Source organism: Cyprinus carpio, chromosome B19 (genome assembly GCF_018340385.1).
Source record: "Cyprinus carpio isolate SPL01 chromosome B19, ASM1834038v1, whole genome shotgun sequence".
NCBI lineage: Eukaryota > Metazoa > Chordata > Actinopteri > Cypriniformes > Cyprinidae > Cyprinus > Cyprinus carpio.
In genome coordinates this window covers 25,699,840-25,726,754 of record NC_056615.1, presented here as the reverse complement: position 1 = coordinate 25,726,754, position 26,915 = coordinate 25,699,840, and the positions used below count along the sequence as shown (strand labels likewise).

Genomic DNA, 26,915 nt, shown 5'->3' with positions numbered 1-26,915 from the left:
AATGGGCATAGAAGCATGTGTACGCAATTTTCCATGCACATATCATGATTTATAAAAAATAAACTTGCCGGAAATATGTACGCACCGTACAGACATTCTAGACCATGCGTACGCACTCTTTTTCCTGGAGTGAGAAAAGTAATTAAGTAGGCTAAACAGCGATTTTAAACTGTTTACATGATGATATACACATTTACATTGAATACTCCACTCACATTAATGGAGATAAACACTGAAATTACAAACTTTTACAAAAAACATAATTACATAATTTTATTAACAATAGGCTAAATCATTTTCCTGTGGTATGCTATGTTTTAATGACAGCGAGGAGTGCTATAGGTGCACAATAATTCATCTTTAAACTAAACTACAGATCACATGTTATGAGAAATATTTCAGCGAGAACTGATCAATGATGCGCGCTTCGATATTATGATGGACACTGCTGGATTCAGTGGTCGAACGCTCCATTGTCTGGTACAGGACCAATGATAATAGCTTACTGTACAACCGCAGCTGCACGAGGTGTTGATGTCGTATGAAGGCATCTCCACAACATTATGAAAAATACCACTATATTTGAAGGATATAACTAAGAGAAAATGGTAAGATTTGCACGTTTCCTTTTTAAAATACTTTGTCAGTGACGAGCCGAATCAGACAATTGTATTTACACTGCAGTAAATATGGGCCTATCTGTTTCCAATAAAAATAGCTAAAAGATGTTCATCAGCAAAACTGCATACATTTTTAATTTGATTTGAATTGTTTTAAACAATTGAAATACTATTTGGCCAGTGTAAAAGAATGAGATCAACTCTATTCTAAAATATATCTGAGAACCACTTTAAACCATTTTGTTTTATGGATATTTTCATATATTTATTATAAAACATAACAGGATACTGGATAATTTTTAGCAATAAAAATGTGTGTGTGGCACAAATAGCATTATAGTCCCCATCTCATATTTCCTTAATGTCTCGGTGTTAAACATGGTGTCTCGTGCATGGGAATATGCATGAAAATGATATGCAGATGAGGTTATGCATAGTAAAACAAGGCGTTGTAAGCTCCATATATGGTGATTTCGGGGAGGAGTCGGGGTGGAGATGCACATACGCACAATCTTCCCCTGACAGGGATTTATAAAGGGATTTTTGCGCAGGTTCTGGAGTACACATGGTTTTATAAATCTGCAAACTTTTGTGCGTACGCAAAATCTAGCTTTTGTGCCTACGTACACTTTTAGGTTGAAATCTACGGAGAGTTTTATAAATGAGAGCCCCGGTCTATAACCCAATGCTATGCACATGTTGGGTTGAAATCCTCTTGTAATAAGAACTGAACAGAAGATACACCGATCGTCACAATCAGCTTGAAAAATTATGATGTAAAATGGGGCACCAGAACAAATGTCAGTTCTGAAGAAGAAACAAAAGGTTTCTGTGTTTGACTTGGAAAGTTCCACAAACACATCCGTGTGTGATGATCCCTATGGGTATGTGTCTGTTGATTCTGTTGAATGTGATCCAGAGAAGCTCAGACTAAAATCTAAAACCTGTAAGTAAAACACAGACAGTCAAATGTGGTGACATTACTGCATCATCCACTTTAGAACAACTAAAACAAACTTTGCACTATTAATATGATAGTATAATACTGTGATAAATGGCATCAAAAGCCCCATTTAATCACCCAGTTTATGATGTCAAATCCAAAACACCATGGATGAACCTTTGACCCTTAAAAAATTTGTGATACATATTGTAATGGACAGATGTGGGAAAATAATAATTGTTCTTGCTTTAAAAAAAAATAAATAATAATAATAATAATAATAATAATAATAATAATAAAAACGTTAAGATGGTATTTCTTTGTGAATTTAACCATTCATGTCCCAGAGGGTCACTGTTTAACACAAGTAGTGATACACTGGAAGACCAGAAAATATTGAAAATATCATTTATATACTCAAACATTAATCAAATTACTATAAACAGAATAAAACTTGTTTATAGTACAAGGAACCATTCAACTATAAAAGAAAAATTAGATTTCAATTACAATATATGGACATTTTTAGTCATCACTACTCACAGAAACTTCTGCAGTCCATATTGTGGATCTTTTTTCATATCAGAAAGCAGCTTCACAGCTGAATCTGCTAGTTTATTTCCAGACAGATTCAGTTCTTTCAGGTGTGAGGGGTTTGATCTCAGAGCTGAAGTCAGAGCAGCACAACCTTCATCTGTGACTCTACAATCATTCAACCTGCAGAGAACAATGACACTCTTCAGTCTCTCAGTTCAGGATCTACAGCTCAGAGAAGCAGGAACTTAACCAGAAAGAGAGACTTAACCCACAACACGATTAACAGGTCTCATCATGGAAGGAATGCATGTATCTTTACAAAAACTGATATATTATGTTACAGGATCTGTGAGCTCATCCGGATCAGTGGCTGCAGCTTCAAAAACACTCCAATCCAAGCAGTCAAAGCAGACTTGTATATCCTGCTCTGCTTCATTAGTCCATCTTTTTACAGTCTTTATTATAGGTTTAGCTGAATTAGGTTTCTGTCTGTAGCTCAGTGTAAGGTAAACTAAACAGTGATCAGAGAATCCCAAAGCTGAGTGATGTGTGTGTATCATTGTATCAGTATTTTGGCAGTTCACCAGAGAGATTTGCTTCATTAAAATCCCCATGAATTATTATAAGAGAGTCTGAGTACCATTCCTTCACTTTGCAACGTGCAACAAAACATCTGAATAATCAAAAATCGGAAAAAATGTGGTCTTGTGTATGTTGCCCTATGTTCAGTAGTTTGTCTGTGGAATAACTGATAGGAAAAGAATGACTAAACAGAACAAACAAATGAAAACAGCAAAAGAAGAACTGAAGTTTCTTGATCACTGAAATGTATGCTGTAATGTACATTTTATGTTTTGAATTATTATTTAATGTTTTTACAATTTAACAATTATATTATTGTCTATTGTTGTAATGGTTTTGTATTCTTTATTCTAAAATAATATCAGTGATTATATTAATTTAAAATATAAAAAAATGCATATCCAGTAATGTTTTTTTCAATCAGCTGGTGAAATCAGGCATTATGAGGACTAGCAAATATTTGCCCAAATACATTATTGCACATACTGTACATTATATTCAGTATTATATCCAGTAGTTTAATATCATTAAATCTCAATAAACTTTCATTGCTTCTTGTGTGCCTGACACAAAAATATAAACAATGGTGTTAAATTTTAAAGTGAAGTGATTAGAAAGACAATAAAACACCCAAAGGAGCAGACCCGGTTCTACATGGTGCTTGAAGCGGTTCATTTCAGTGTCACAGAAAATGTCAGGACCTTTTTTTTATTTTTTAATGTACTCCAAAATCCTCAACACTTCTGTATGAAAACAATTAAAATAGTCTAAAACTTTGAATCAAATGAAGATTAAAATATAATCTTCAATTGTCTGAAAATCTTACCACAGTGTCTCCAGTTTACAGTGAGGATCCTTCAGTGCTTCAGAGAGCAGCTTCAGTCCCGAGTCTCCTAGTTTATTATAATTCAGATCTAGTTCTCTCAGGTGTGAGGGGTTTGATCTCAGAGCTGAAGCCAGAGCAGCACAACCTTCAACTGTGACCCCAAAACCCCACAACCTGTAGAGAACAATGACACTCTTCAGTCTCTCTGTTCAGGATCAGTGGCTTGATCGTGGTAGTACCATTGCTGTCTATAGGGTCAGAGAGCTCTCAGATTTCATGAAAAACATGAAGATGAACAAAGGTATTACGGGTTTGGAACGACATGAGGGTGAAGGTTAAGGTTCAGACCCACATCTACCACCACAGTTGGTGGTTGCCATTGACTTCCATAGTAGGAAAAAAAATACTATGGAAATCAATGGCAACCACCAACTGTTTGATTACCAGCAATCTTTAAAATATCTTCTTTTATGTTAGACATAAGAAAGCAACAGGTTTGGAATGACATGAGAGTGAGTAAATGATGACAGAATTTTTGGGTGAACTATCCCTTTAATTTAAAATTTACCATGTCATAATCTTTATGTATCATCCAATCACATGTATACTATCATAAATAATGAAGCAAAATTATGTCAGACTCAGACACCTTTTAAAGAACCTAATGAAGATTAAAAAACATCTTCAGTCACCTGACAGGACACTTTTAAGTCTTTTTTTATTTTCATTTTAATTTCGTTTCATTGTATCATACAGTACATTAATCCTAGCAGTAGGAGAATGAAGATTTTGAGTCTGTTATATAGAGCTGAAACAACTAATCGATTTAATCGATTAAAATCGATTATTAAAATAGTTGTCAACTAATTTAGTAATCGATTCGTTGCTAAATAATTTTTATTTGCCGTAAGCGGCTCATTTCGTGCATATTTTAAATCTGCGGTGACCAAAGTGTGGCAGTAATGAGCCACCGGAGGTTTTACTCAGCCAGTACAGCAGGAGAAGTAGCGACTAGCCAATAGCTGGCCTCGTTTTATGTCACGTGCTTCCCGCAAAGCGTCAATGAACTCTGCAGCATTCAGCGTGATGGGTGAGGCAGGCGGCAGTGGAGTAAGCTCGAGAAAGAAAAAGAAAAAAGCGGAAGATAAAACTAATCGGACGAAGTCATCCAAAATGTGGGAGCACTTTACTTTGAGCCTTCAAAAAAGAAGAGTAACCTGTAAACTGCGGCTGTTTTCTGCGGCAGGAAACATATCCTCTAAAAAGAGAGCAAACCTAAGCCCTGAACATTTGGACATGTTGACCTTTTTGCACTGCAATGCAAAGTTTTTCTCAAATAATGAGTGAATAGTGTTCTGCCTCATTTCCCACAGGTAGTCGAATTCCTGTCAGTTCAGGCATAAGCGGTTTTGTTAACATTTTATCGCTTTATTACATTTTTAAATTTTGCACTGTTATAAGGACCACTACATATTTAAATCCGATGAAAATCACAGTATGCAGACTTTTATTTGTGCAGATTCTGCAGTACAATGTTGTTTGCAAATGTTTAGTCGTAAAAGCTGATAACATTGCTTTTTAACAATTAACATTTAAAGCTTTGTCGTTTACCAGTTCGTTATTCAGTCATGCAGCCTAATTATGACTGACTGAGAGAGGTTAATGTTTAAATGTATTTAAAATGCACTTTTTTTCTAAGTATTCACTGCCCTTTTTCACACAGCAGGTTTTTTGTGTGTGTTCAATTTTTTTTTGGACAACCTTCTGATGGATTTTACTTTAAATTTTATTTTAAAATTTGAGTTCCATTCAGGTTTCATGCCATTGGCACTTTATTCGAAGGATTGTTTACAGTTTCACAGCATAAGCTATAAAGCTGTTTCCCAGGTATAAGCTGTGTGTTTACAGGAAAAAAATAATAAAATGCAATTTACTGCAATTTTATTGTTTTATTCTTATTCTTCGTGAAAATATGTTCTGAAAGATTCCTTAATAAGCTTTGTTCGGGATGTTAAACTACTTTAGGACCCCTAAGGACTGCCATGGTGAAAACATTATTTGAAATCTCCTTGTGAAATTTGCTAGAGTATGTATGGGTCAGTGTTTTGATTGCAGAAGAGTTCGACAAAGGATAAATGACACATAATAAAACACAACTCCAGGTATGTTTTTGATGAGGATATGACAATGCAAAATGGTTAAAATCTCTAAAAAGTCTATGTTGAATGATAAAGACCCTTTGTTAATAATTTACTTGGGGAAAAAATGGGCAAAACTAAAATATAAGTACATAAACCGATTCATCGATTAATCGTAAAAATAATCGACCGATTAATCGATTATCAAAATAATCGTTAGTTGCAGCCCTACTGTTATACAATCTTACCTTAGTTTCTCCAGTTTACAGTGAGGATCCTTCAGTCCATCAGAGAGCAGCTTCAGTCCTGAGTCTTGTAGTTTATTTCTAGACAGATTCAGTTGTCTCAGGTGTGTGGAGTTTGATCTCAGAGCTGAAGCCAAAGCCACACAACCTTCATCTGTGACTCCACAATGATTCAACCTGTAAAGAACAATGACACTCTTCAGTCTCTCAGTTCAGGATCTACAGTTCAGATAAACAGGAACTTCACAATCAGAAAGAGAGACTCAATCCACCCTAATGCATGACAAGATGAACAGCTCCAGTCTAAGGTTCAGACCTGCTTCTACATGGGTATTTGAGAGTTAAATTCACTTTTATGATATAAAATTTTTTATGTATCATTCCAATCATGTCATAAATTAAGTAAATTTATGTCAGACTCAGACACCTAGTAAAGAACCTAATAAAGATAAAAAAAAACATAATCTTCAGTTACCTGACAGGACACTTTTAAGTCTTTTTTTTTAGTTTTTGTTTGAATTTTGTATTTTTTGAATATCATTCATTAATCCTAGTAGTAGGAGAATTAACATTTTGACACATTTATACAATCTTACTGCAGTGTTTCCAGTTTACAGTGAGGATCCTTCAGCAGATCAGAGAGCAGATACAGTCCTGAGTCTCCTAGTTCATTTAGAGACAGATTCAGTTCTCTCAGGTGTGAGGGGTTTGATCTCAGAGCTGGAGCCAGAGCAGCACATCCTTCATCTGTGACTCCACAATCATACAACCTGCAGAGATTCAAAAACATGAAAACTTTAACACTCTGTAGATTGGGACAATACGTACTCTGAACAGAGGTGATTTAACTCTGGTGATTTTGCTGTGTATATTTCATATAGACAGTAAAACATACATATTGACATAATTAGAGAACAAACAGACACTATTAAAGTTTCTGTTGCTGTTGGCTGTCAGTTTTGATCCGTGTTACATCATCTTCAACACGTCTCACACACTGACCTCTACAATCATCAGCTCTCACACAGAAACACTAAAATCCACATCAGCTGCTTTAGTAAGTGTGCAATTTCACACAGTCACACTCCTGGGGCCTCATGAATAAAACTTTGGGTAGATTTCACCCTTAAAGTGTAAACAGATAAAAGATACAAAAGATAGATTTTGCTTTTGCACCAAAAAAAAAAAAAAAACAACTGACAAAGATCTGTTTTCAGTGTTACCTATAAGCATTATTCTCACCACACTATTGGCACAAGGGACGTGCACAGTGGGGTGGCTATGGCCCTAAATCACATCCCCTTTGCCCTCACGGGCTGAGGTGCCCCTCTATCAGCCAGAGTACAGTATATGAATGGAGTGAATTTCAATCCACGCTAAAAGCATTCTGTAATGACTCTGCTGCTCCAGATCCACTGCGGTGTTACCATTTCTTGCTTGCACATTTGCTATGCTCTCTTCTCACCACTATGGCAACTTTCATTTTACATTCCAGTCTATGGTGACTCTGCAGAAACATGTCTATGGGGCTTTTGGTTTGTTTATTTTATTGATAATGTTTGGCTCCTTTTCTGCTGATTATGGAAATTGTTGTCTGTGTTACAGGGGAGGGGAAATTCTGTGTGTTATTAAATGTCAATGCACACATTTAAGAACACAGACGCAGCCAGATCACTTCCATAATGACCAGCCCAATCTACCAAGAGCAGCACAAATTACCACCTGCTTTAATACATGCTTTTTGTGGGCGTTAAATAATGGTGCAAATGCCATTAATTTGATGAGCGTCGTTAGTGAATCATGTTGCGTGATTGATTTTAAAGGGGTCATATGATGCGATTTAAATTTTTCCTTTCTCTTTGGAGTGTTATAAGCTCTTGGTTCATCAAGAACATCTGTAAAGTTGCAAAGACAAAAGTCTTAAATCTAAAGAGGTATTCTTTATTAAAGTTAAGAGTCAACCACGCCCTCCTAAAACACCTCTTTTTAAACATGCCCCCACATGTCTACGTCACGATGTGGGAAGATTTGCATAACACCGCCCAAATGTTCACGCGAAGGAAGAAGGCGTAACTTTTATTCTCACTGTAGTATTGTTACTGCTGCTGCCATGTTGTGGAGATGCTGTGTGTTTCGTTGTTAAAGCGAAAATACTTTCTTTGGCCTTCCAAAAGAGGACACAACTAGAAATCAGTGGTTAAGTTGTATTTACAACACTGTTCCAGAACAGTTCAACCCAAATATTAAAATGTGTGCAGCACATTTTATGGAGGACTGTTTCTATAAAGTGGGGCAGTTCCAACTTTGCAAGGACAGTCTGGCGCTTCTGACTCACAGCCTGTAAGTACATTACATATTTGAAGAATTTGCCACTGATGATTCAAATGCGGGTTTTGAGTAGCGCTTGTTGTTTGTCGTTTTATTCCAATCACAAATACAGACATGGTTTTATGTTTAGACAGCAGGATATGCAACGCAATGCATAAAAAGACTGTACAAGTCATTATAATCAGTAATTATGTGCCCACTGGATGCTACAAATGCCTCATTGGTAATGGGTTTTATTGGTTTTGTCTCGGCGCTCCGGGACACAGCATCACAGTATGCTAAGTGGCGTAACATTTCCGTCACACACTTGAGGAATTTGGCCAATCACAACACACTGGATAGCTGGCCAATCAGAGCACACCTCGTTTTTCAGAACTTGAACCTTAAGCCACATAAACACATTGCATTACACCAAATACACAAAATAATGTTTTTTTAGCAATGTCATATGAACCCTTTAAAACTTTCCTCCCATAATTTTTGCGTCTTAAAGGGAAACTCCTACAAATGCATATTCAATAAGGTCAGCTGCAAAAATAACTGTGTCCACGCCTTTTCAGCCCTAATTCTTCACTGCACATCTTTATTAATACCTGATAGTACTATTTTAATGCCAAAAGATGGTTTAAAAATAGTTCCAAACAAAGCCACAGCAGAACAGATGCACATCTCTGAGCAACACAGTGTTTTGTGCCTGAATTAATCTGCATTTTGAAGGAATCGGTTGAATTAAATGATTCAATGACTCGCTCATTAATACAGTGACTTGCTGCCACCTACTGGCAAATATTGCCCCTTAATAGTAAAGGTAATTTCTGACAATTAATATGGATGTCAATGCATCATACTCTTTTCTTGATTCTTCTTTTCTTGAAATTTATACAATTTTATGTAGCCTGTCATTGAAAGAACTTAAAAATACTAAAACATGCAAATCTTAATTGCCATTTCAATTACATTCTACAGCAATGATATTTTTTTATATTGTTGGAAAGACCACGGAAAGGGGTTATGATTGCGATCAGGCCAGGATGCGAAATGAACAGTAGGCTACTACACTACTGCTATGTGTGGCCTACAGCGGACTGTAGGAAGAATGGAATGTTTGTCTACCAAACGAGTCCAGCAGTGTCTGTCATATGTTGCTAATCTTTTTATTGAAATGCGCTTCACTGATAGTCATTTAATTTAGAACAATTAACAAGAGCAATCCTCACTCTCAATAAAACATTCAAACGTAGAAAGCAGCAGCACATCCACTACCAATATTTTTTTATTTATATCTTAAATAAATAGAATTCTGAATGATGGTGTCATGTAATTTGTGTCCTTATCATCATGTAATTTGACTGCATTTCGTTGCCTTGTACCTTACATGTGCAATGACAATAAAGTTGAATCCAATCTAATCTAATCTAATTAACTCTGTATATATGAAACACATTTAATCTAAATGTGTGTATCAAATGGAAAACAAAGGTTAAAATGATTCTGTTTCCAATACTTCTATCACACTGATATAAGAGCATATGGCAGCTTGCATGGCCCCAAGTTTTGCCATTGATTTTGTGAATGCTTCTCCTTCTGAACTTTTGGTAAGAAAGCACATGCTAAAATCATGAATGTGATCATGTTTTATCAGTGTAGTGATTGTTGTCAGTGTGACTTACTGAGCTGATCTGCATTCTTTAATCACAGGCAGCAGCTTCTGAAGAACTTCATCTGCTGTATTTTGGGATCCAGTAAACTTTTTTAGAACAAACTCTTCCATCTTCTGCTCTGATGTCAGCAACACATAAACCAGAGCTGACCACTGTGAAGAGGAGAGTTTGATTTGTTTGATTTTTTTAGATGTCAAATAATCCTGGATCTCCTGAATCAGTGAATCATCTCCCAGTTCATTCAGACAGTGGAACAGATTGATGGATCTCTCTGGAGAGGGATTCTGCCTGATCTTCTCTTTGATGTACTGAACTGTTTCCTCTTTCTTGTAGGAGCAGCTTCCTGTCTGTGTCAGTTGTTCTCTTAAGAGAGTCTGACTGAACTTCAAGGAGAGACCCAGAAGAAAACGCAGGAAAAGATCCAGATGTCCATTTTTACTCTGTAAAGCCTTATCCACAGCTCTCTGGTGCAGGCCAAATATATATATATTTTTCTTCCGGGTTACAACTTTGAAGAAGAGATTTTGTTCAGTTTGGTCAAACACATTTATGCAGGTCTTTGTAAAGAAATGATGTGCATATAGAGCTGCTAGATGTTCCTGGATGCTCAGATGAACAAAGCAGAAGACTTTCCCCTGATTCAAGCCAAGCTCCTCTCTGAAGATCTGAGTGCACAATCCTGAGTACACTGATGCTTCTGTCTCTTCAATGCCACACTCTCTCAGGTCTTCCTCATAGAAGATCAGGTTTCCTTTCACAAGCTGCTGAAAAGCCAGTTTCCCCAGTTTGAGGATCATATCTTCATCTTTGACTTTCTTCTCATAGTCCTTCTCTTGCTTGATGTTGGTCTGAAGGATCAGGAAGTGTGTGTACATTTGAGTGAGAGTCCTGGGAATCTCTCCACTCTCTGCTTCACTGAACATCTTCTCCAGAACTGTGGCTGAGATCCAGCAGAACACTGGGATGTGGCACATGATGAAGAGGCTCCTTGATGACTTCAGGTGTGAAATGATTATATCGGCCAGACTCTGATCACTGATTCTCTTCCTGAAGTATTCCTCCTTCTGTGGATCATTGAAGCCTCGTACCTCTGTCACTCGATGGACGCACTCAGAGGGGACGAGATCAGCTGCTGCTGGTCTGGAGGTGATCCAGATGAGAGCAGAGGGAAGCAGTTTCCCCACAATGAGGTTCATCAGCAGCACGTCCACTGAGGCTGATTCACTTACATCACACAACCTCACATCGCTCTGAAAATCCAGAGAAAGACGACACTCGTCCAGACCATCAAAGATGAATAACACTTTATATTCATCACTGGATATGTCCATTTCTTTGGTTTCAGGGAAAAAGACATGAAGAAGATCTGAAAGACTGAGTGTTTTGTCCTTCATCAGATTGATTTCTCTGAAAGGAAGTGGAAATATGAGCTGGAAGTCCTGATTCTCTTTCCCTTCAGCCCAGTCCAGGATGAACTTCTGCACAGAGACTGTTTTTCCAATGCCAGCGACTCCCTTTGTCAGCACAGTTCTGATGGGTTTGTCTTGTCCAGGTAAAGCTCTAAAGATCTCATTGCATGTGATTGGTGTGTCCTCTGTTGCTGCTCTCCTGGATTGTGTCTCAATCTGTCTCACCTCATGCTCATTATTGATCTCTCCACTCTCACTCTCTGTGATGTAGAGCTCTGTGTAGATCTCATTCAGGAGAGTTGGGTTTCCCTGCTTTGATGTTCCTTCATACAGACGCTCAAACTTCTTCACCAGATTTGATCTGAATGTGCTTTGGACCAGTTTAGAGTTAAAAATGGAAATAAAATAACAGATTACAACAATTAAAGAGGTAAAAGTGACAGTTAAGCAAATAAACAAGTGTTAATCTATTAATTACATCTAATCCATGCCTACACCAGACATGACAAAAGCAAACAGAATTAATTTTTATTAGTGATACTGTCTATTCTGGATGCTGCACCGTACAGCATGGCAAGTTACTGTCATTAAATGGATGCCCCATTATATTTCTATAATAACGTAACTGTCTGACGTTCTGTGCAGTGTTGTACCTCAGATCAGTTGATGTGTGTCTTCTTTTAAATGTTTTTGAAGTATCCACAGATTGGTCACTCTTCATGGACACACAGCTGGACCCCGGTGAGTTTGATTTTTGACTGTGGAAATGAGTATAATAGAATAGAGACAACAGAGTAGTGATAATAGATAAGATGCAAGATTTCATACAGCTAATATAATGTGGAGTCAACATTAAAAGAATAAATACAAGATATATAAGAAATATTCTGTTGATTTTTAATGAATTAATAAAACCCATACCATTTTTTTAAGTGTTCACACAGAGGCCTATGTGCCCAAATGAACAACAAAAAAATAATTAATTTGATTTTATACTACAGGGCTGTTCAGTTCTTGAATCTGTTTGGTTGACGAATGTTCTAAGATGTGCAATTATTTGGCTAAAGTAGTTCCAGGCAGGTCTTGACCACATTACAGTTACATATAACCTTGCCATATCATTTCAGTTATTTTAAAGGTCCTTACAGCATACAACAGCAAATGAATCAAACCCACAAATATGCTCACTACGAAAACAAATATGACAAACAATGCAATAAAAATGACAAACTATTTCCATGTTTTTCCCAATAAATTAACTTTCATTAAAGCACGCTGTCATAAATACAGTAGAGACGTACACACTGAAACATATACGAGCACAGCCACAGAAACTTGTTGTCAGCGCAGTCTATGAAATTACTTTTCATTATTTTTCAATAATTCATTGACCTGTTGTAAATTATTCCTTGTTTCATTTTCCCAATGGCTATGCATCATTTATTTTCATTAAAAAAGCAACTGATGATTTCACATTTTATTGTCACATTGTCACATATGGATATGTATGAAGGGCTGAATTAATTAAAATGAAATAATGATTTTTGTTTTCATTAAAAATATTATGAAATAAATACATTAAATTCTTAAAATAAATCATAAAAATCACTAAGATAAATGTCACTTGTGTCACTTGTCATTTTAGCACTAGTTTACATGGGTTGTTTTTTTCAGTTTCATTTGCAGGGTTCGGGCTATTAGCATGTCACCAAATTGATTTCTTTCGACTTTATGATTTATAAGTTTAGGTGTGCTCATTCACACAGCAGCTTATTGCTGAATGGTCAAATAAGGGTCAATAAATTGAAAACATTATGTTGCTCAACACTGTTAAAAACGGTCCACACACCTACAGTAAGCCAGTGTTTTTTTACAGCATTTTTTTAAAAACTAAACCTGACATTGGATGTTATAAATATTGCTGCCATTAAATGAATGTATGAATGTAATTCTTGTTTTGTATTAGAAAGTATATTTTGATGTAAACATGCGAGTTTGGCTTTTACTGTGCAGAGACTTTTTTTCTGCATCCCACATAGTAGTGCTGAGTTTTTAAAATGCTGTGTCAAGTTAATAAAGAAATAAGTCCAAATTAGCCATGGTTTACTATGGTTTTAAAACATTTAAGGTGTTAAAACCCTTGAAATGGATTCATTCAGATTGATGAAAATCTTCACCTAGACAGCACTCTTGCAATGCATGTTTCTGAGATCAGCTGTGAGAAGGAACCTGATCATTTGCTCAACTCTTAGTATTCCAGAGCCTCATAATAGTATGAGTGTGGACTACTGAGTTTGAATTGCTTTCAGATTTGATTGATTTCTGGATTTTGATAAGTGAATATTTGACAAATTCTGCCCTGCTTGCATTATTAGTTGTCTCTCTGTATGCATGTCTAACAAAAATGTTGTACCTCAGATGAGTTGATTTATGTCTATCCTCTAGTTTTCCTGGCTGCTCCATAGACATATCACTCTTCATGGACACACTGCTGGGCTCCCGTTGGTTTGATTTGTCACTGTGGAATTGAGTATAATAAAATAGGCAATACAGCAGATCAGAGATAATGCATACACACACACACAAGATATTTTTCTGTAATTAATCGCGATTAATAAATAATATATTTATATTGTCATAATTTCACATTAAATCTCCAAAGTAATGTAGAATCAACATAATAATTGTATATTTAAAATGTGTTGAATGGCATCTTTTTACTAAATAGCCTATTTTTAATAAGGCCAATATCATTAATACCAATACTGCAACTAATGCCTCAATTTTAGCCATTAATTATACCAGTTCAACATTACAGTATAATTAAAAGCTATTGTTTTTGACATTTAAGTGCAAGTGAGTGACGTGATGGCCAAGTATGGTGTCACATACTCTGAATTTGTGCTCTGCATTTAAAGGGGTCATGAACTGCCTCTGTTTTTTATTTTTACATAAAAAAAACTTTATAATTTAGAAGTAATAGGTTATTTTCTATCCTGTTTTAGCCCCTCTCATCAGAACGCTCTGTTTGAATAGGTGAGGTGGATTGTAGACTCGGAAGTAAACACCACTGCTATGATTGGCTAATAGTTGTGTATGTTTGACAGCATACATTCCTTATAGCTGGACGCTGCTGTCATTTAGGTCAAAAACACATAACGATCTGTAAGAAGAGACAAAGCAATATTGATCCCGTAATAAAAACAGTTGCTCACACTTGTGCTGCGACATTACGGTCAAATCCAATAGTCGGCGCAGCATTGTCTTTTAGTTTTAATCTTTCTGAAAAATCCTACGTAAAACTGTGCCTTGTTTGTAAATGGATTGCAACAGAATGAAGTGAACAAAGAACAGAGTTCTTAGTGACGCGGTCAGGAGCTTCATTAAAAATAAAGTTAATTCACTCTTTCCTAATGTTGGGATCAGAAGGAAGGCAATGCAAACACTGTTTTTCAACAACTTGGCACTGCACAGTGTCTTGTTGTAATCAGAGCCATCTTTATGTTTGGTTTCTGAGTAGACCAGCGTGTTCACCCAATAAACCACATCAAAAGAACCGCAGAACACTTACGTCACATGCAGTCTCAGACAGCAGCGCCAGGCCAGCAGCGTCAAACCGGAAGTGGGCGGAGCAAAAGTTATCTTACTAAGCATAGCGTAGTGTTTTGGATCATTTCAAAGTTTCGTTGACGTCAACAAATCATCATTTAAAAAAAACTAAATAATAAAATAAAAAAAAGATGAAGCTAACCAAAAAAAAATAATAATAATTCCATAAAAAAAAAAAAGCTACTAATACAAATAATGTGTTGCATATTCTTATTCCAGGAGTAACTGAATGATATTATATTATTTTCGAATGTTCCTCATCAGCTGGCTGGCTCCGTTGACTGTTGCATCTTAATGTTGATGGTGAAGAAAAGGAAAAGAAATTAATATATATATATATATATATATATATATATATATATATATATATATATATATATGTGTGTGTGTGAAAGTGAAAGTGAAAGTGAAAGTGACGTGACATTCAGCCAAGTATGGTGACCCATACTCAGAATTAGTGCTCTGCATTTAACCCATCCGAAGTGCACACACACAGAGCAGTGAACACACACACACACTGTGAACACACACCCCGGAGCAGTGGGCAGCCATTTTATGCTGCGGCGCCCGGGGAGCAGTTGGGGGTTCGATGCCTTGCTCAAGGGCACCTAAGTCGTGGTATTGAAGGTGGAGAGAGAACTGTACATGCACTCCCCCCACCCACAATTCCTGCCGGCCCGAGACTCGAACTCACAACCCTTCGTTGGGAGTCCGACTCTCTAACCATTAGGCCACGACTCCCCCCATGTGTGTGTGTGTGTGTGTGTGTGTGTGTGTGTGTGTGTGTAAATGCAGTTATGCCCTGAAATTCAAGATATTGGTGCAAAAATGCTCCTGTATGATTTTTTATTTTTACATTTTTTTGTCTCGTAATTATATAAGTGATATCACACGAGCAGTGAGAGCAATCACACGAGTGCTGTTTGTCCCAAATGTGATTTTACAAAACAGTTCAGTAAATAAGTTAATATCGTGTTATACAAACCTGATTCCAAAAAAGTTGGGACACTGTACAAATTGTGAGTAAAAAAGGAATGTAATAATTTACAAATCTCATAAACTTATATTTTATTCACAATAGAATATAGATAACATATAAATGTAGAAAGTGAGACATTTTGAAATGTCCAATGCCAAATATTGGATGCCAACTTTTGGATTTCATGAGAGCTACACATTCCAAAAAAGTTGGGAACAGGTAGCAATAAGAGGCCGGGAAAGTTAAATGTACATATAAGGAACAGCTGGAGGACCAATTTGCATCTTATTAGGTCAATTGGCAACATGATTGGGTATAAAAAGAGCCTTACAGAGTGGCAGTGTCTCTCAGAAGTCAAGATGGGCAGAGGATCACAAATTCTCCCAATGCTGCGGCGAAAAATAGTGGAGCAATATCAGAAAGGAGTTTCTCAGAGAAAAATTGCAAAGAGTTTGAAGTTATCATCATCTACAGTGCATAATATCATCCAAAGATTCAGAGAATCTGGAACAATCTCTGTGCGTACGGGTCAAGGCCGGAAAACCATACTGGATTCCCGTGATCTTCGGGCTCTTAGACGGCACTGCATCACATACAGGAATGCTACTGTAATGGAAATCACAACATGGGCTCAGGAATACTTCCAGAAAACATTGTCGGTGAACACAATCCACCGTGCCATTCGCCGTTGATAGCTAAAAACTCTATAGGTCAAAAAAGAAGGCATATCTAAACATGATCCAGAAGCGCAGGTGTTTTCTCTGGGCCAAGGCTCATTTAAAATGGACTGTGGCAAAGTGGAAAACTGTTCTGTGGTCAGACGAATCAAAATTTGAAGTTATTTTTGGAAAACTGTGACGCCATGTCATCCGGACTAAAGAGGACAAGGACAACCCAAGTTGTTATCAGTGCTCAGTTCAGAAGCCTGCATCTCTGATGGTTTGGGGTTGCATGAGTGCGTGTGGCATGGGCAGCTTACACATCTGGAAAGGAACCATCAATGCTGAAAGGTAATATCCAAGTTCTAGAACAACATATGCTCCCATCCAGACATCGTCCTCTTTCAGGGAAGACCTTGCATTTTCCAACATGACAATGCCAGACCACATACTGCATCAATTACAACACTCATGGCTGCGTAGAAGAAGGATCCGGGTACTGAAATGGCCAGCCTGCAGTCCCAGATCTTTCACCCCATAGAAAACATTTGGCGCATCATAAAGAGGAAGATGCGACAAAGAAGACCTAAGACAGTTGAGCAACTAGAAGCCTGTATTAGACAAGAATGGGACACATTCCTATTCCTAAACTTGAGCAACTTGTCTCCTCAGTCCCCAGACGTTTGCAGACTGTTATAAAAAGAAGAGGGGATGCCCACACAGTGGTAAACATGGCCTTGTCCCAACTTTTTTGAGATGTGTTGATGCCGTGAAATTTTAAATCAACATATTTTTCCCTTAAAATGGTACATTTTCTCAGTTTAAACATTTGATATGTCATCTATGTTGTATTCTGAATAAAATACTGAAATTTGAAACTTCTGTTTTTATTCACAATTTGTACAGTGTCCCAACTTTTTTGGAATCGGGTTTGTATTTTACAATATAACACAATTATATATACAATTATATTATTAGGTATAATATATAATATACTATATCATTGTGTAATTATATTGTGCTATATACAATATAACACAGTATTGTCTGTTTTTTACTCTGTTTTGCCAACAAAAATATTACCTATAAAGCCAAAGCAGAATTGTTGTGCATCTCAGAGCAACACAGTGAGTGTTTAGTTTTTTGAATGAATCCGAGTTTTGAACAAATCGGGTGAACCAATGATTCAAAAGCCCATTCATAAAGTGAGCCGTTTACTGAATTTCTGAATGAATCAGCCATTTGAATGAATCGAATGAATGAATGACTCATAAGGACATTTACCGCCACCTGCTGGCAGTTTTAGTTTCTTATTTTAGATTAGATTAGATTAGATTAGATTCAACTTTATTGTCAGTGCACATGTAAGGTACAAGGCAACGAAACACAGTTAGCATCTAACCAGAAGTGCAATATAGAGTACAGGATATACAGTGTCTACAATATATTACATATTTAGAGTATTATTTCATTTTAAAAAGGGGGGAAAACACTTTAAAGGGATTGTTCACCCTCCAAAAATGTAATCATGTCATCATTTACTCAAACCTGAATGACTTACCTTCTTTTGTGGAACATAAAAGAAGGTATTTTGAAGACTATTGGTAACAAAGCTGTTTTGGTTACCAACGACTTCCATTGCATGAATGAAAAAACTGACATGTTTCTCAAATCATGTTTCTGAATAGTTTACGTTAGGCTGCTGTAGTCTAAATGTGTAATAAATTTTATGTTGAATCAAATAAATTATTTCTTTCTTTTTGGGCTATTTTCACAGCCAAATGTAGTTTGTGATTAATTAGATTAATTAATCGACACATAATGTAATTCATTAGATTTTTCAATTTTAATACATTTGACTGACAGCCCTATATATATATAATATATATATATTATATATATATATATATATAGTATATATATATATATATATATATATATATATTATATATATATATATTATACTATTATATTATTATATATTACATATTACTTAGTTTTCATTAGAATGGATAAACAAAAGTGCTTTCCTTGACCTCTGTATTAAATAGTTTTTTCAGTTTTCTCTACATGGTCCTTGAGATGCCCTTTGATTTCACAGCTGTAAGTTGTTGTTTAAAAAGATAATTGGGACTTAATTCAATTTGATGATATATTAATATTTGCTTTTCCTTATTTGCCAGTTTGATTTTCCTCTTATACTAAAATAGTGGTGCCTCATTCTCTTGGAAAATTTTGCTCTTGAAAGGTATCTTTTTCTCGCTTACGTTTTTCTCTGTCCAGCAGACTACAAATTAACATAATATTTCTTCACAGGAAACATGTCCTCACTATGTGCAAGTGCCGGAAGAGCAGGAGACTGAAATCTGCAGCAGGGTAGGTTTTTTATATCTCAAATAGGGGCACTTGAGAAAAAAAAAAAACAATCAAAACTTGCTAATGCTTGCTACATCCTGACTACAGCTTTTTAGGATTATTTGTTATTGAATGCACAGTATCATTGAAGGTAGTTCCAACACTTCATTCCATTTGTTTGTACACTTCATTAAGGAGCCAAGGATAACAAAAGACCTCCACACTGCAGTTGGATGGCTGCAGAAAAACCTCTGTGTCTTCAGAGGTTTGGTGAAAAAGCTGAGGTTCCTCCAACTGAAAGAGGAAGACCAGAAGAAAGCTCTTCTTCAGCTTTCACAGGCCGAAATGGCTGACGACCAGCAACTGGACAAAGAACCTTTTGTTTTCCGATTCCAATATAAGGATAATATGGACAGTTTTCTCGAAGAGTGCATGGACAAAAGGGGCCTCAAAATAAATTGCATGTTTCTCAAGTTTTGATTTATTTTAGTTTTCTTTTATCAATTTTGATAATTATTGTTAAATGTGTGCCTGCTTTGCTTTAATATATATATATATATATATATATAATATTATATATATATATATATATATATATATATCTATATATATAATATATATATATATATATATACAGGTCCTTCTCAAAAAATTAGCATATTGTGAAAAAGTTCATTATTTTCCATAATGTAATGATATAAATTAAACTTTCATATATTTTAGATTCATTGCACACCAACTGAAATATTTCAGGTCTTTTATTGTTTTAATACTGATGATTTTTGGCATACAGCTCATGAAACCCAAAATTCGTCTCTCAAAAAATTAGCATATCATGAAAAGGTTCTCTCTAAACGAGCTATTAACCTAATCATCTGAATCAACTAATTAACTCTAAAACACCTGCAAAAGATTCCTGAGGCTTTTTAAAAACTCCCAGCCTGGTTCATTACTCAAAATCCACAATCATTGGTAAGACTGCCGACCTGACTGCTGCCCAGAAGGCCATCATTGACACCCTCAAGCGAGAGGGGTAATACACACAAGAAAGAAATTTCTGAACGAATAGGCTGTTCCCAGAGTGCTGTATCAAGGCACCTCAGTGGGAAGTCTGTGGGAAGGAAAAAGTGTGGCAAAAAACGCTGCACAACGAGAAGAGGTGACCGGACCCTGAGGAGAGATTGTGGAGAAGGACCGATTCCAGACCTTGGGGGACCTGCGGAAGCAGTGGACTGAGTCTGGAGTAGAAAACATCCAGAGCCACCGTGCACAGGCGTGTGCTTTTGAACCAGAAACAGCGGCAGAAGCGCCTGACCTGGCTACAGAGAAGCAGCACTGGACTGTTGCTCAGAGGTCCAAAGTACTTTTTTTTTCGGATTAAAGCAAATTTTGCATGTCATTCGGAAATCAAGGTGCCAGAGTCTGGAGGAAGACTGGGGAGAAGGAAATGCCAAAATGCCTGAAGTCCAGTGTCAAGTACCCACAGTCCGTGATGGGTCTGGGGGTGCCATGTCAGCTGCTGGTGTTGGTCCACTGTGTTTTGTATCAAGGGCAGGGTCAATGCAGCTAGCTATCAGAGATTTTTGGAGCACTTCATGCTTCCATCTGCTGAAAGCTTTATGGAGATGAAGATTTTCGTTTTTCAGCACGACCTGGCACCTGCTCACAGTGCCAAAACCACTGGTAAATGGGATTTTGGTTTACTGACCATGGTATTACTGTGCTCAATTGGCCTGCCAACTCTCCTGACCTGAACCCCATAGAGAATCTGTGGGATATTGTGAAGAGAAAGTTGAGAGACGCAAGACCCAAATTCACTCTGGATGAGCTTAAGGCTGCTATCGAAGCATCCTGGGCCTCCATAACACCTCAGCAGTGCCACAGGCTGATTGCCTCCATGCCACGCCGCATTGAAGCATCATTTCTGCAAAAGGATTCCCGACCAAGTATTGAGTGCATTACTGAACATAATTATTTGAAGGTTGACCTTTTTTGTATTAAAAACACTTTTCTTTTATTGGTCGGATGAAATATGCTAATTTTTTTCGATAGGAATTTTGGGTTTTTCATGAGCTGTTATATGCCCAAAATCATCAGTATTGAAACACAATAAAAGACCTGAAATATTTCAGTTGGTGTGCAATGAATCTAAAATATATGAAAGTTTAATTTTTATCATTACATTATGGAAAATAATGAACTTTTTCACAATATGCTAATTTTTTGAGAAGGACCTGTATATATATATTGCTACTTATGTATGATAATGTGTATAATGGAAAAATAATTGTAAAAAAATAAAATAAAAATCAAATGTTCAAATCCTCAAGCTTCATTTTGTCTATCTAACTCATCTATCTATTATTTGATTAAATCATTATAATAAAATGCTGACTCGACATCAATGTATATTAAAACTTTGATGTGATCCAAAACACTACGTGGTGCTATGCTTAGTAAGATAACTTTTGCTCCGCCCACTTCCGGCTTGAAGCTGCTGGCCTGGCCATGTCTATGGGCCTGGCGCTGCCGTTCTGAGCTTCTGAGACTGCTGTGACGTAAAGGGGTGGTCACACTGCACTTTTCGTTCCATTGACTTCCAATCATACGCATGCAAATGCGTCAGACTGGAAACGCAAGCTCATGCAAAAAAAATTCGCATTTCGCTGCGTTCCAAAGTTCACATTTGGTGAACTTTGACCTGCGAATTCGCATCACGTGTGTGACCAGTAGAAGATCGATACGTCACTGCGTGACCTCTCTGTACAGAAATTCAAAAAATGTAACCATAGCGCAGCGTAGCACCTTTAAAAGATTATAAAAATCAAATAAAAATAGCTGCATCATTCGCAGTGTCAATGGAAACAGGAACAGATGGTACATTTGAATGTGGACACATTTTATATATATTTTTTGAAATGTGCTTGTGCTGTGTCTTTTGTGATGCCGTCGAAAGCGTCTTATATTGTTCTCTCTCTCTCTCTGATCTCCTCACAAAAGGACACAGTACAAGCACATCGGGCATCCATGTTGTGATACACTGAGGGGAAACCTTGGTGCCTGATATTATATCCTGCTTTTGGGCCATATTCGCAGTGGCGTCCAAAAAAATTTTGCACGTTGAAAGTCTAGTGTGACTGCCCCTTAAGGGTTCTGAGGTTCTGCAGCTGGGGGGATCTCCATTTGCCTCGAAAATACTACATGCGTGAATCGGTGGGCAGGGCTAAACAGGCAGTAATGTCGAAGCAGGGCATTGAATCTTCTTCTGTGAAGACGGTGCTTATCCACACTACATCATGGAGTAGAACATTCCAAAAGCTGTCTTTTTGGCAGAGTGCCTTCAATATAAGCTGTTTTTAGACTAACGACAAAGTTTTGAATTCTGAAACTTACAGGATGTTTTTATAGTACAATGACCTCTTATATGTCAAAATGTTCTCAGTTCATGACCCCTTTAGCCCATCCAAGTGCACACACAACTGTGATTAGTGAACAAACACACACACCCTTAACAGTGGACAGCCATTTTCTGCGGCACCCGGGGAGCAATTGGGGGTTTGGTGCCTTGCTTAAGGGTCTCACCTCAGTCATAGTATTGAAGGTGGAAGAGAGCTGTTCGTTCACTCCCCCCACCTACAACTCCTGCCACCACTGAAAATCGAACCTGCGATCTTCAGGTTATATGCATAAACTATGAATATAATATGTATTTTTTTTCAACTTACAAAATTTTTTTTTTTCCTTTTGTTTTTTGTTCACCGATGCTATGCTAATATCTAGTGGGGCTATAGTCCCAGCAAGCCATGCCCTAGCACTGCCACTGTGTACCTCAGATCAGTAGATTTGTGTCCTCCCTCTAGTTTTCCTGGCTGTTCCATTGATTTGTAACTCTTAATGGACACACAGCTGGACTCCTGTTGGTTTGATCTGTCACTGTGGAATTGAATGTAATAAAATATACAATAGAGACATTCTGTCATGACAACTCTTGGAGGGATTTGCGGCAGAGCAAGTACAGAGACTAGCTACTGCCAATACATACACAACATGCTGCTGTAAGAAATACTGCTGCACTTATAACATATGTGACCCGTGCTGGCAAAATGAGCTAATTTTGAGCTACAGATGAAAAAGTAAATTACTGTGACTAAAGAGCTTTAAAAAAGCTCTTAATGCATTGTTATTCCATCTGGAGAATCAGTGAGCATTTGAACCTTCTGTAATTGTTGTGTATGAGTCACTCAGTTGATCTCAATGTGAAAAGATGGATCTCAAAATCATACAGTCATTGTTGGAAAGGGTCTACACAAAAATCCTGAAAACCAAAGAAGTTGTGGGGATTTTGTAATGATTTTTCTGAAGAAGAGCAGGCAGTTTTAACTGTTCAGGACAAACAAGGGACTCGTGTTGAACAACTATCACTAACGCTGTAGATCATTCAGTAACAACACAGTTTTTAAAGAATAATTATTTTTGATTATTTTGGGTTATTTTTTTATAAATTCAACTATTATTTTCTCTTGTGGAGTATGATCCCCCTTCTTTTGGTCAAATAATTAACATTTTGCAGATTCTGAAAGGGGGATGATATATATAAATATAAATATATATATACAGTGTATATATATATATATATATATATATATATAGATAGATAGATAGATAGATAGATAGATAGATCTATGTTGTACCTAAGATCAGTTGATGTGTGTTCTCCCTCCAGTTTTCCTGGCTGCTCCATACTCTTCATGGACACACAGCTGGACACTGGTGAGTCTGATCTCTCACTATGGAATTGAGTTTAATGAAACAATAGAGATAAGAGAGACAAGATTAAAAAAAAAAAGTATATTGAGTTGATCTATCTACAGTGTACCACTGATCAGTCGATGTGTGTCCTCCCTCAAGTTTTACAGGCTGTTCCATAGACTGTACATTTTTCACTCTTCATCAACACATCTATCTATCTATCTGTCTGTCTGTCCGTCCGTCCATCCACCCATCTATCTATCTGTCTGTGCTCTTAATTTAGGACAGAGCAAAGAGAACCCACGTGATAACCTCAGGGTCTAACTATATCTGAACACTAGAATATGACAGAGATAATAATTCAGAACACCTTACCAGTCTTAGCAAAAACCCAGAACAGCCTGTAAATTAGAAATGCAATGTATTTTCTGTAGAATGAAGATCATATAAATGTACCTGAAAAAATACCTGTGTCCTGGAGAAAAATCTCCATCTCTGGATGTTTGTTTATCCTCCATGATTCAGTCAATCTTCATGGAGCTGCACATGTGTAGGTCTGATGAGACAGAAACAAGACAAAATGACACACAAAAGATTCAAATTTATGAATCTGCCCTTTTCTGTTTACTTATATTCACTCGAGCTCAGTGTTGTTATACAACACTGTATTTTTGTTGCAGTCAGATTACTTACCAAACTTACAGTAAAATGGAAATTAAATACATACGTATTGTAATCAAAACATGATGCACAGTTTATGCATTTGAGTTAGAAAAAGTGACCAAACTGCCACATTAAAAAAGTATTTTCAGCATAATGTAATGTTTGCTAGGTGCTAAACTATTGCAGTTCCAGCAGTTCAAGTGGTTTCTGAGGTAATCCTTTTAACTCATTAGAAATTAACTACAGGGTGAATTAAGAAACCAATATTTCACCCTTTTGCTACAAAAAATCTCTCTCTCTGTAGGTTTCTCCTTTCTAAAGCAGAAGGTCATTTTCAATCTGTCATTTTGTGCATCCATAACTTTCTCTATAATTGAAGGATTATACTGCTAAAGGTGTCAATAGAATTTTACTTGACTGATATGGAAAAAAAAATGGTGATTTCTAACTGTAGAAGTGAAGCTGGAAGCTTAAAATTTTCATAAAACTATTAATGCATTTTTCCTTTTTTGTTTTTACTTTAAAGGATTAATTTATATCCTTTCTTCATTTGATGATTCTGGTAATGTCTGTCCATGACTTCCTTATTTTTTTTAAACAATATAATATTGTACAAGAAATGTAATAATTAAGATATCCGCCAGATTTTTCAGAACAGAGACTGAATTTTTCCTAGAGGCAGATCCCATTGGGCTGCCTTAATTGACAATATACTGTATACTGGAGAAGAGCATGGCTGTACCCCCATAAATATTTTATTGCCAAGGAGACCAAAGACGTCCACAAAATACTGCATAAGATATACCCTCTTAATTCAACAGTGTCCAAATATGTTGATGAATATGTAATATCTTGTTTGTTTTGTGGTCACAAAGATGGAACATTAGTAAATTCTATCATATTCTGGTGAATTGGTTCAGAAGTTTTGGTATAACTTACATTCCCATTTAAATAAACCTCCCATCTTTCCTTTAATTTGAAATTTAATTAAATGTTTTTTTCTTTGTCTTTTTTTTGACAATAAGCAATAATTATATATTTCCTATTTTCAATATTTTTGAATGAGGCAGACTCACTGCTCAAGTCTATTTGTTTAACAAGCAATAAAGAAATGTGACTAGATTGCTGAAACAATATGAAAAAAAATACTTTAAAAACTTCAACCAGCATCATCCAACATTATTTCATTATCTGTTACTTTATAATAGGTTTAAAAAAAAAAAAAAAAAAAAATAAATGATTCTATTGCTTGTTAGCATTATAAAAAAAACCAAAAAAATTTCGCCATAGAAATCTGTATGATACAGAAAATGAATGATATGAAAATGAATGGTGGGTACTTATCTTTGTCTTTTACTTTTATCTATCCTCTTCATATGTATTTATGTTTATGGTTATCCTTTTTCTTTTGGTTATCTGATCCTAGAATCTTCGAATTTTTTGTTTTAGCTTCTTAATGTTCTCCTAAAGGTGTTTATATTTTCATCTGTTCTTTGAAATAAATAAATAAATAATACAGGCAAGCTACCTAATGAAATTGCGATCATATTCATGACCACTGGACAAACTCGATCCTGAAGAGACAGCAGTTGTAAATTTCTGTTTAAAAGTTTTTACAGGACGAAAAAGAATGAATGAATGAATGAATTGCCATTTGTTTACAAATTAATTGTTTTATTTTTTCAAACTATTCTTCAAATAAAATGTTTCCTTTTCGTTTTCATTTTATAAGACGCTTTAAATGGAATGGCTGCGTTTTTCTTCATAGAGCGAATTCCAAAAACAAAGGCGTTAAAACGAAAGTTGTTACAGCACTCCCCGGTCTCCCATATCGCTTTGGGTAAACAAATATTTAAACTACACGTCATATTTTGGTTAGCCTACATGACTTTTTATTTTAGATGTGGTTTCCAGAATGACGTTTAAAAGTAGCCTTAACGTTAATATGTAGCCTACCATACTGAAAATGTAATACAAAGTGTATTTTTAAGCACGTAGGAATTTTTTTGTTTTTTCATTTTTTTCTGTCCACCATAGAAAATTTGGTGTTATATTGTTCTTTTGTTATTTCACTACAACGAAAAAACAACAAGAAAAAGAGTCGAATGCAAGCATGTTTAAAGTTTAGCGTAGGTTAAACCAGATATCCGCATCTTAGCTGACCTCACCTGAAGACTTACCTTGAACGAAATGTGACGTTACAGCTTCTCAACAGGTTTATATGCCATCAAGTAGAAATTCCCGCATAAGCGATAATTAAATATCAATATCAGGCTACAATTAAGCAAAAACATCCGGCTTTAAAACGTATATTTTCGATTTTTCGGATCTAGCTCTGTCCAGGTGCAAAATGACGCACCTAAAACTGAGCCTATACTTTCACTTTCAGGGAGCAAAACATGTTTGTCCATCCTAACTGGAATAACCTGATCTTATAAAAGGGTGTTTCAATGGCACAGTCTTAACCACCACATTTTCAAAATTATTCCATGTTAGCAAAACAAACAAACAAAAACAAACAAACCAACTACAACAACAAGATCTTAACTTGGGTGGCGATGGCTTTATAAAAAAGCGTCAAAGCTCACGAATAGCCCACTTGGTTATGCGCG

General features: G+C 36.3%; 1 protein-coding gene across 1 annotated transcript; it reads right to left on the bottom strand.

The window, feature by feature from the left end:
- Nucleotides 1-1,191: 1,191 nt before the first annotated feature.
- Nucleotides 1,192-26,692, bottom strand: LOC109102941 (NACHT, LRR and PYD domains-containing protein 12-like). Its single transcript, XM_042744983.1, has 12 exons — nt 26,484-26,692; nt 24,109-24,196; nt 23,583-23,678; nt 22,720-22,824; nt 13,703-13,807; nt 11,943-12,047; nt 9,890-11,659; nt 6,488-6,661; nt 5,895-6,068; nt 3,509-3,682; nt 2,107-2,280; nt 1,192-1,564 (listed from the first exon to the last, which is right to left on the bottom strand). Exons 2-12 carry the CDS (start codon nt 24,156-24,158, stop codon nt 1,558-1,560), a joined length of 2,934 nt encoding a protein of 977 aa, XP_042600917.1. The 5' UTR covers nt 24,159-24,196; nt 26,484-26,692; the 3' UTR covers nt 1,192-1,557.
- Between the last annotated feature and the right edge of the window lie 223 nt (nt 26,693-26,915).